At 44.1% G+C, this 10,241-nt stretch overlaps 2 protein-coding genes across 6 annotated transcripts in view; one reads left to right on the forward strand and one right to left on the reverse strand.

Moving 5' to 3' along the window:
- The window catches only part of fryb (furry homolog b (Drosophila)), a 42,665-nt gene extending 36,211 nt beyond the window's left edge, over positions 1-6,454 (forward strand). For 3 of the 5 annotated variants that reach the window (XM_069539745.1, XM_069539746.1, XM_069539747.1), the window contains 9 exons: positions 88-302; positions 735-939; positions 1,079-1,228; positions 1,383-1,481; positions 1,607-1,690; positions 2,041-2,058; positions 2,251-2,361; positions 3,145-3,380; positions 3,715-6,454. In XM_069539745.1, the coding sequence (XP_069395846.1) occupies positions 88-302; positions 735-939; positions 1,079-1,228; positions 1,383-1,481; positions 1,607-1,690; positions 2,041-2,058; positions 2,251-2,361; positions 3,145-3,380; positions 3,715-3,973 (1,377 nt within the window). In that variant the 3' untranslated portion in view covers positions 3,974-6,454. The remainder of the gene's footprint in view (positions 1-87; positions 303-734; positions 940-1,078; positions 1,229-1,382; positions 1,482-1,606; positions 1,691-2,040; positions 2,059-2,250; positions 2,362-3,144; positions 3,381-3,714) is intronic. The other 2 variants (XM_069539748.1, XM_069539749.1) reach the window with 1 other exon arrangement.
- Positions 6,455-7,233: 779 nt separating this feature from the next.
- zar1l (zygote arrest 1-like) lies at positions 7,234-9,262 on the reverse strand. Its single transcript, XM_020097212.2, has 4 exons — positions 8,636-9,262; positions 7,777-7,869; positions 7,634-7,708; positions 7,234-7,526 (listed from the first exon to the last, which is right to left on the reverse strand). Exons 1-4 carry the CDS (start codon positions 9,224-9,226, stop codon positions 7,383-7,385), a joined length of 903 nt encoding a protein of 300 aa, XP_019952771.2. The 5' UTR covers positions 9,227-9,262; the 3' UTR covers positions 7,234-7,382.
- Positions 9,263-10,241: the final 979 nt, after the last annotated feature.

The following is a 10,241-nucleotide window of genomic DNA, read 5'->3' on the forward strand; positions in this document are numbered from 1 at the left end:
TGAGGAATAAAACACCTTAGTAAAGATATACACTGTTTGTATTTGTACATATACATTTGCAAAAACATAACATCTGTGTCTCCTCAGGGGAGGGCGTATGGTGAGGATGAGGACACTCAGGCCCAGGATGACGAGCTGTCACTGAGCACCAACGAGCTTCCTCACGGCTCAGACTGCGGTGAGAGCTTTACCCTGGAGCTGCCGGGGCAGCCTCAGGATCAGCTGCCCAACCTGGACCACCGGCTCAACCCAGACTACTGCCAACCACCACTGGACTTTCTAGACCCCAACTGTCTGCCCAGGTGAATGAGACTGAGGAGACATAGAACAAGAACACAACTATATGGAATATTATCTCACTGGAAGTTTTTATCACCAGCCAGATTGACGGACAGTAAACTGCAATTATGAGTTTATTTCAATCTGCCACAAGCATAATGTTTGTGTAAACAACACTTGGAGAGATCAGGTTGTGATTATCATATCATTCCCAAATTTGCTGAAAAGACATTTTAGATATTAGTATTTAATTATTCCTATTGGGTCCATTAGCTGTAAGCTTTATATTTTCTGCTATTTTTCTACATAGAAGCAAACACTTTATCCAGCTCATAAAATCCCATGATGCAGCTGGGCACTTGATTTGGATATAAAACCTTTTTTCTGGGGGGAAAGGTATCAAAACCTTTTTTTTTCTTTGTGCCCCCATTTCTTTCCCATTTCCATGGTGACAGCTTACGTGATGATGTAGATGACTTGGAAGACCTTGGTTTTCCTCCTCCCCCCTCTCCATTTTTCTCCGCCATCTTGGCAGCCTTCCAACCCACAGTGTGTGACGACGCAGAGGAGGCGTGGCGTTGTCATATCAACCAGCTTGTGACAGACTCAGATGGGTCCTGCGCCGTGTACACTTTTCAAGTCTTCTCCTCTCTCTTTAAGGTAAATCAGTAGACCTATTTGTTGAATACAAACTCTTCTCTCGAAGTAGATATAATTTTGTTGTAGTGTTTTTGTTCATCCCTCTGTTTCTCTTGTGTGAAAAAATACAATAATTCCTCAACCTTTCTTCCTCACCCAGAACATCCAGGGTAAGTTCTGCACCCTGACAACTGATGTTGCTACTTACCTTGGAGAGGGCTTGAGGGGCATTGGATCAAAGTTCCTCAGGTCCTCACAGATGCTAACTACATGTTCAGATTGTCCCACAATCTACATCGATGCTGACACGGTGAGCATTGCTGGCAGACATAACTGATTTGACTTTAGTTGCAGCATTTTGCTTGGATCAGTTCATGTTTACCTGCAAAAAATGCAAAAATGGGATTTATGTTGAATTAGTCAGGCAAGTCAAATGTACGCAACTCTTCTTTTTCTCTCTGTAGATCATGTCCTATGGTCTCCTTGAAAAGATGAAGTTCAGTGCTCTGGAGCTGCAGGAATATCTGGACACCTACAACACTAAAGAGGAGGCTGCTGTATTGGTAACTCATCCTCTTACCATTATTGCTAAATTAGTTTTTCATCATGCAAATGAGTGACTAACTAACCTTCCTGTATCTCCTGCCTTCTTCCTCCCACTCCTGTTTTTTTACATTTTTTCCCTCAGTGGCTGAGGAACTGTAAGGACACATTTCCAAGGTGTCCTGGTGACAGCGTAGTTACATGCCAGCCTGGAGACTCGGAGGAGAAGGTGCGAACAGTCTTTATTTACTGTAACAAACAGATACATGTAGAATTTTTACTCAACCTCACTCAACATATAGGTAACTTCCTCATCTTGCCTTGTTGCTCCTCTGTAATTTTGTCACACTGGAATATTTCCCCCCTTTGCGTGTTTGTTGTGTTATCTATTTTATCATCCTGACTTTTCCTCCTAGCCACCAAGAACTAACTGAAATGTACAGTTTCTGGGTTCTGTTTACTGTTGACTAATTCCTGCTAGCTTGAGTGTGAATATTTGATGCTGTGCATGTGTTTGATTGATGCTCTGTCTTCCTCTCACCTCACTCTGATTCCCTAACATGCTCTCTCGCTGTCTAGCAAATGGAGTCTCTTGCAGTAAGTTCTCTTACAAGTTTCTTCACTTCACTGCTTTAGTTTCCTATGGAACAGATTAACTTTGCACAAGACAATCAGCTAGTTGTGTTACTGTGTGTTTGTGGTCCTTGCATCTGTGTGCATGTGTGACTGTGTCTGTGTGTTCTTTGCTATTGATAAATCTCACTCTGTTCCTTCTTTAATGTCTTTTAGCAACTGGAGCTTTGTCAGAGGCTCTACAAGCTGCACTTCCAGCTTCTCCTACTCTTCCAGTCCTACTGCTCGCTCATAGGTCAAGTTCATGCCATCAGCTCTGTGCCTGAGGTGAGACAACTCATACTTTCAAATGAAGATGACACTTACAGTCGTAACACAGCAGCTTATTTAACTAATTATTCTCTGTACATGTGATAAGATTCATTTTATAGCCCATGTACACACTGGGGCTGTAAAGAATAGATAGCATGAAAAAGGGACATATTTACTCGTGATTATCTTGCATCAAAACCGACAGTGACAGTTTCAACATCTGCACAATAAAATGTTTGAATAAATTCACGTGACATCCTTCTTTAGATAAAATTATGAATTCAACATCATCATGTGATGAACACAGCAGGGTTTTTCTTTTCTTGGAGCAAGCTAGCACAACAAATTTCTTCTGGATTATTAAAGTCTTATTTTATAAAGAACATTTTCTCCTCATCTGAGTAGACATTTTACAAATTTCTCCCATATCTAGAAATCTAGTTTTCCTCACCCACTACTAATAACGGAAACAAGTGTATCTGATTTAATGACATTTATGACAATTCTGCAGCTTACTAAAGAAACCCAATTGTAGCCTAGTTACTTAAGTGCACATTAATGTACTGAGTGCTTCTAAATTAGCTCTATCATTTTCATTTCTGTACTGTACAGCACAATATAGGAAATTATACCATTACTGTAACACTATGTCCATGAATGGCACATTTATTTTAACAGAGTCTTCAGTTTGTTATGAGATCCTTATTCATGTTTTAGCTAAATGCTGATGGAACTGTGATTACATTAAAGCTCACACACACACACACTCTATCCCCATCTGTCCCTCCCTCCTTGCAGCTGCTGAACATGTCTCGAGAGCTCACCGATCTGAAGACCAGCCTGCAGGCGGCAGAGGCAGCAGTGGCCAGCGACCTGGAGCAAAAACTCTTGGCCCACACTCACGCACACGCCACCCAGGTGGCGGCCGTGGTCGTGCCCAGCTTCCCCACCTCAGAGGCAGCCGTTCAGGCCATACTGGAATGCCTTAAGAACCTGGAGTTCACCAAAGCTGTGCGCTACATCCAAGAGTGCAGGTGAGTAACAGTTCTGTTCACAAAGCTGCTACATTAGTTTTCTCAGATGATATAAAACACATTTATTGTCCAGTGCTGCAACATTTGCTCCCATTATTAGAAATACATAAAATCCCTCCCAGTATTGGACGTTATCAAAAACTGTTTGATTCTTTCCCAACATTCATCAACATGACATCAAAACATGTGCTTGTTCTCCCCTTAAAAAGTCATCCAGAAAATGACTGAACACACAGTAGCATCTACGCACACAACACATACACATAATAAACTGCTCTCTTTATTTAAACATATGTATTAACTGATCACACCCTCTTTATCATCTCATTTTCAGGAGGCAGTGGCCCAGTGGAGTGTTCGGTGGCAGCTCAGAGACCGAGGTCCAGACGCTGCTCAACATCTATTTTCGCCACCAGACCCTGGGCCAGACAGGAACCATCGCCCTGGTCGGTTCCCGCCAGGACCTCAGCCTGATCTGCTCCAAGCTGTTGGAACTCAACGGGGAGATCCGCGACATGATCCGCCGCGCCCAGGGTTACCGGGTCGTCACAACCTACCTCCCCGACTCCAGCGTTTCTGGGACCAGCCTCTGACAGGACCTCAGGAGCTCCCCGCCACCACCTCCTTCCCCACCATCACCTCCCCCATCACTGCAGCCGCTGACCCTTCCAAGACTGCCTCCGTCTACTCTGGAAGAGGAGGCCCAGCACCCTCATACCTGGCCTTTGCCTCCGCCTGTGTGTCTGCTGCCCCGGATGCACGGCTCCAGGCAGATCCATGCCTACCGCCCTGTCCATCACTAGAGCCAGAGCCACATTCAGAGCGGGAGCCAGACTTTTCTCTCCCCTCCTCATCCTCCACTGCAGACTCTGATTCCTCTTGGCTTGATTTTCCCAAACCCCCAGACCTTTTCTCATCACATAGCTGCTCAAACACCCCAGGCCAACAAGATTTTAATCTTCCACACACACAAGAGCCAAGGAGGAGTTATCTTGATGAGAGCACTAATCTGTATTATCCTTTCAGAGGACGTTCATCTCACAGTTCCCCGCTGTCACATTTAAACAGCAACAAACACTCATTATCATCTCTAACATCCAACACATTGACGACTGTAGCTTCAGAACCCACCTTTCTTTCACACCATAACACACATGCATCGCCCATGCCCCCACCCACCTCCCATCTCCCACACATCCCCCGCTCCCCATACAAACACTCAAGCCCGTCCCCACTTCAGCACTCTGGCCACGACACAGTCTTAACCCACGGCCCCGTCCCATCTTCATCCCTCCTCCCTCCCCCTCCTCCTCCCTGCCCCACCGGTCCAGGAGAGGCTGCAGCGTGGGGTTGTTGCTGCTCCCTCGGTGGAGCCGCCACGCCCCTATCTCGCTACCTGGGGAAGGTGGGGCACGCTGCACTGCCCCTATTGAACGTAGGGGGGCTCCTGAATGCTGAACCGTCAGATGTTCAGACCTGAAATGTCTAAACTCACCATGACAGAGAACTAATTACTTCTGACCAACCAAGATCTTTTAATCTGAAAAGGAGAAGATGACACACCAGATACTTGGAGATTTTAATGGTTTAAGAAGAGCGACTCATGACCCAGAAATAATGGGATGTATCACGGAACCCACTGGATACTACAAAATGCTGTATGCTGACAAAGATGACCTGATGTGATTCTATCTGAGAACGAGCTTCGCTTTACAGCTACATGTTGTGAAATTGATGTGCGTGTAGTTTAAGTTCTCATCATTCAGCACAGAATCTGCTCAGCTCAGATTTCTAACTTGCTTCCAGAGGAACTCGAGACCTGATTGAACTTGATTGATTGCTACTGCCTCTTTCAGGAAAGACACCGTTTGCTGGTTGTATCACCAGTGAGGAAACTACCTGCGACACTTCTCCTATAGCTGGTAGAGTTTTCGCTATTGCACTAAATGGAATTTTGGTATTAAATTTAAAAATGTTACAGGAGGGCAGTAACGTTACTGTTTTTGTTACTGTGAGAGAAAGGGCTGTCACTTTTACAGAGAAGGAAAAGCCAAAATCTGGAGTTACTCTTCTCTCCTGTTGTGTCCACTGTTTTGAGACCTCCTCTGGAGGAAACTGTGCAATGCATGACGCAGCTGAATGCTTTCTACTGTACGCCCATGTCCCCTCTGCTCCCTGAAGTCTGCCCTCTCCAGACTGACTGAAAAGACTGATTGAGAAAGAGTGGATGCAGAATATTCAAGAGTAATTCCTAATGCTGCCCTTCGCTCTGTTTATATTCTGTGTCAGCTTGTCCTCCGGCTACTGTTGTAAACAATGGTGGACTGATCACACTCCTCTGTGGCTAGTTGTAGCATCATTAGTGAGTGTGCACACTGTATATATATCTCCCTGTCCGACACTGTAACACTTTGACCTTACATGTTCACGAAGAGGATGGTGCATGTATACACTCAAATATTTTTGTCTCTGTATACTGTTAATAGATATGGGTGCACAACCATAGTAGCATATGTTTGTGTGTGGTTTGTAGTTACCTTACACGTGAGGGAATGCTGACATTCAGCGCTCTCTGTTGTTCAAAACTCGTGCTACTACTGATGTTCAACACTTCCTGTCGTCTGCCACTTTTTGTGACTCCCCTTTGTTTCCCGCTCGAGCGGTCACTTCCCCTTCGCTGTACAAATGTCTTTTCCCTATTTATATCTGATCACTATAAATCGACACTCATTTGAATTAGGTTTTATATTGATGTTTTGTCCTCTCAAACTGCCATGCATGCATCTTCTGTGTACTGAATGGAGTGTTGGAACTATTTATTAACAATCATTTTATCTGAAAGATGTTTGTATGAGGTACAAAAGGGAGCTTTAAGCTCATGCAGGTATGTGTCCCCCCCATTAGTGTGGGAGAATGTGTGTGCATGCCAAACATGAAATTGCACATTTTTAAAGCTTTTTAGATGAAGACTGTAGTTGTTTTTTTCACCTTGTAAATACTTTTACAGCCTTTGTGAAGTTGTTTTGAGTTGATGCTCTGTACAAGTCAGTGTCAAAGTAAAGACATATCAATTATTTTTCTTGTTTTGCTTCGTCCTCACATCACACACACACTGACAATCAAGAGTTGCACTGACCTCAGTGTTTCATTGACAGAACTACTGATTCTAATGTTGCCTCCAAGCAGTAAGAGTCAAATTGAACTGAGCTGCAAAATGAATGTAAAACACAGCAAGTTCAATACTAGAATGATGCTCGAGGCTAAAGCTCTTTCTTGTTTAAGTGAAAAAAGATCCTGAGTCGATCCATTTGTCTGGATCCAAAATGGAATAGATTCTTCCCTGAGTCGTGTCCCACCCCTCCACAAAGTTTTGTGTCAGTTGGTTGAATTGCTTTTGCGTAATTCTAACAACAAACAAACAAGAAGGGCACTCAGAGCATCAACCACCACCAAGGCAGATCGGCAACTTTATCACCATATTGCATAGAACACTTGTTATAATTGCATCTGTTCGCAGATATTAGCACTCAACATATGGCTGATTGTTTTCAGTAAGAGCTTTGCACCATTTGAGAAATTCACATCAAAAACAGTAATCTTCTCGTAATCCTCCAAACACACAAGCAGGAATCACAACACAACTTTGGTGGGAGTAATAATCTACAACCGTCTCACATTTGAGGTGCAATGTTTATTTCGTAAACTTTCTTTTTGCAAAATAATGTTTTCATGTCAAGTTACGCACCAGGATTCACAGAGGGAAACAAAGAGCCCTGTAGACATGTCCCCCCCCCCCCCCCCAAACACCAAGAGACTCAGCTACTCGCTGGTTGGAGAATAAATAAATCTCTTCCAAGTCTGTAACTGGAGGCAGCTTCCAATCATGACATGTACAGGTAACCCACACGTGTGCTGACATCAGTGATTTGGCCTTGACCCTTTGTTAACAGAGGCAGTTGGAGCTACGTGAGGAATGAGCGGCTCCGGACCAGAGTGTGGAGCTCAGACGATGTACTTGAAGCTGTAGGTGGCGTCGCAGGACAGCCTCATGCCCTTGCAGCGACAGCACAGGTCCTGGCGGTGAGGTCTCTTCATGTTGATGTGTCTCTGCTTCTTTTCACAGCTGCAGCAGGTCTGAGAGCAGCCCTGAGACGAGAGAAGAAACAGAACAAGTCAGTCTGGGAAGAAACTGAACAGCCTCCAAAACCGGATGATTCAACATTTCCCCTTAGTGCAGGACAGAGTGGATGTACCTTGCAGAGGATGGGCTCCACTCTGTAGGGGTTGAACCCCACCTGACACTTCCGGCAGAGCTGCTTGTAGTACACCTGACCAATGAGAAATCAGTATCATGATTTAACCATGATGGGGTCCATTTTATTAATGCACCACTTACCTTACTGGTTCCAGAGATGCACCATACATAAGCACTCTCCCACCGGATGTTGCACTTCTTGCAGTGGAAAAAGCCATACCTCTGCTCCAGGAACTAAAAACATGACAAAACATTTAAAATGTGTTTGTGCAGAGACCTTGTAGGAGATTATGTTGTGATGAAGGTTGATGCAAATCTAAAACTGCAAATCTAAACTATCATTGCCAGGAATGAGACAGGATTATAAACTGATCCCAGACCTCCAACAGCCTCCCCTCATGCTCATTCATTTTCTGCACTGTACAGTACTTTTTATTCTTTTTTGAATTGTTATAATCTTACGTTACATTTCTACCTTCCATAGGTCCTATTAATGTTTCATGATGTTTCTTTCACATCCTGTTTTTATTGTATTTGAAGCACTTTTGAATAACCTTGTTGCTAACAGTGCTAAGATGAAGATAAGGAGGGTTTAAAGATTACTACATCTACTGAAGTCCTGCATGTCTGTATGAAATCTGATTTTAAGATCTTCATGTGTTCAGTTTTGTGCTGAGGATGGGATTATTACCACTGAACTCAGGGATATTTGGTGTGTGTGTGTTTTGGACACACCTCACACTCCCTGTGATCCAATTTATTTTTGGACCATCTTGAATGTTTTGTATTAAGTGAGTTTCTAATTTGAATGCGATTGATATCCAGTGGAAATCTAATCCCAGGTGTAGTGACTGTGTGACCCATCACAAAGTGCATGTCCCCCAATAAAGATTAGAATAGAGACTCATTTTGAATGTTTGGGGTTTGTATGTGGAGGAAGGGATTGGTCATCACAGAGGAAACATGAACCCAGGTGTAGGGAGCGTGTTTTTGGACACACCTGGAAGTTGGAGCCCTTTGCGGACTGTCTGAAACTTGTCTTTATGTCCTTCTCCGTGTCTTCGCTGCTGTGATCGGCCTCTTCGTCCCCGTCAGACTCGTCTTGTTCGGCGGCCTCAGGTTCTCCCTCACTTCCGCCGTCGTCTCCGGCTTTCTTGGATAACACCCTGCGGTCAAACACCGGCGAGTAGATGGACACAGGTCTGAGGAAGCGCAGGCTCATCGGCGGCGTGTCGTGCTGCGACTTCCCGCCGGGCCCGAGACCCGGGCTTTGCGGGGACTTCGAGGCTCCGGGGCGGTCGCTCTCCAGGCCGAACAGCGTCTTGGGACCCAGCGAGCACTGCACGATTTTATCCACCTTTGCGTTCACCTGCACGCCGCACTCCTTGGTGGTGGCCCTCCGCAGTGGAGCTGGCAGAGCTCCGGGGCTGACCTGGGACAGGATGGCCCTGCAGAGCTCCAGGTAGTTCAGGCCCTGCGGGGTCATGAAGCGGCCCTCCCGCTTCCCCCAGGTGCTGCCCGGGGCTGGCGGAGCGCAGACCGGGGCGCCGCGCAGGCCGTACGGTGGAAACGTGGTGAGGAACCCCTCCATCCTGGAGCCATGAAACCGGTCCCACTTCTTCCTGCTCACATTTAAATGGCTGCAGCACTGATTGGTTGATGAAGAACAGGAGCGTGCACGATGCAATTAAGCTGCTTTTTAGACAAATACTAAGAATTAATAAATTATAAATGATTCAGCTTCTAGTTTATGATTTCATCAAATAGTCTGATTACTCACCAACAACTTTATAAGAGAGTCAACACAATAACGTGGTGTTTGTGTGGTGCAAAACCTTTATATTGTTTAATGTCTTTTTAAGTTGTGTTTAGCCTCTCATATCTTTTGTGGATCATTTTTTAAAAACATTTCCATCTTAGTTCGATTTATTTGCAGTTTCGCAGTTTTGAATTCATCATATTTTCATCCTTTCTATTTTTTTTCTTCACTCATTTCCCATAAACATATGTTTCATCTAAAAACTGATCTTAAACTCAGCAGTAGAATTGAACAGCTGGAGCCAGAGTCAACACATTCAGGCCTCACGCAGGTTAATACAAATGTGCTTTAATATTTCTAACATTTGTCTCTGCGTGTTTTTCTCCATATGAGCTCAATATAAATATCAAAAATAAACAGTGAAAGTCTGAAACATTATATTGGAGCGCCCCCTACAGCTCATGTTGACCAGGGAGCCATCATAAAAACAAAGAGTGGAGCTGATCTTAGAGACATTTTATTCCTTTTAGAACATCGAGAATATATTTGTTGCTGAAAAGTCATGTGGCTTTTTCAGGAAGAGTAAAATCAGTGATAACCTCAATAGAATCTCAACCTACTGTATGTTGTTGTTTAGGGAGAAATTAACGACTCCAATAACCTGACTGAGAAAATGCTGCATGGATAGAAAACAAAATCACTTAATAGATTTTAAAAGACTGATTGATTTTCTATTTATGGATTAACAGACAAAAAGACAAAAGAAATCTATAGTATAACATGTTAAAGTGATTTGTGACTCACCAACATAAGCACTAATCAAAACACAACACCCCTTTAGACTCAT

This window comes from Paralichthys olivaceus, chromosome 15 (assembly GCF_024713975.1).
Source record: "Paralichthys olivaceus isolate ysfri-2021 chromosome 15, ASM2471397v2, whole genome shotgun sequence".
NCBI lineage: Eukaryota > Metazoa > Chordata > Actinopteri > Pleuronectiformes > Paralichthyidae > Paralichthys > Paralichthys olivaceus.

Excerpts from the sequence above, each read along its gene's own strand:
- zar1l (XM_020097212.2), bottom strand. The coding sequence starts at position 9,226 with ATGGAGGGGTTCCTCACCACGTTTCCACCGTACGGCCTGCGCGGCGCC. Across the intron at positions 7,709-7,776 it reads GCATCTCTGGAACCAGTAAG|GTGTACTACAAGCAGCTCTG; the intron begins GTAAGTGGTGCA and ends CTCATTGGTCAG. Across the intron at positions 7,527-7,633 it reads TGGAGCCCATCCTCTGCAAG|GGCTGCTCTCAGACCTGCTG; the intron begins GTACATCCACTC and ends CTCTCGTCTCAG.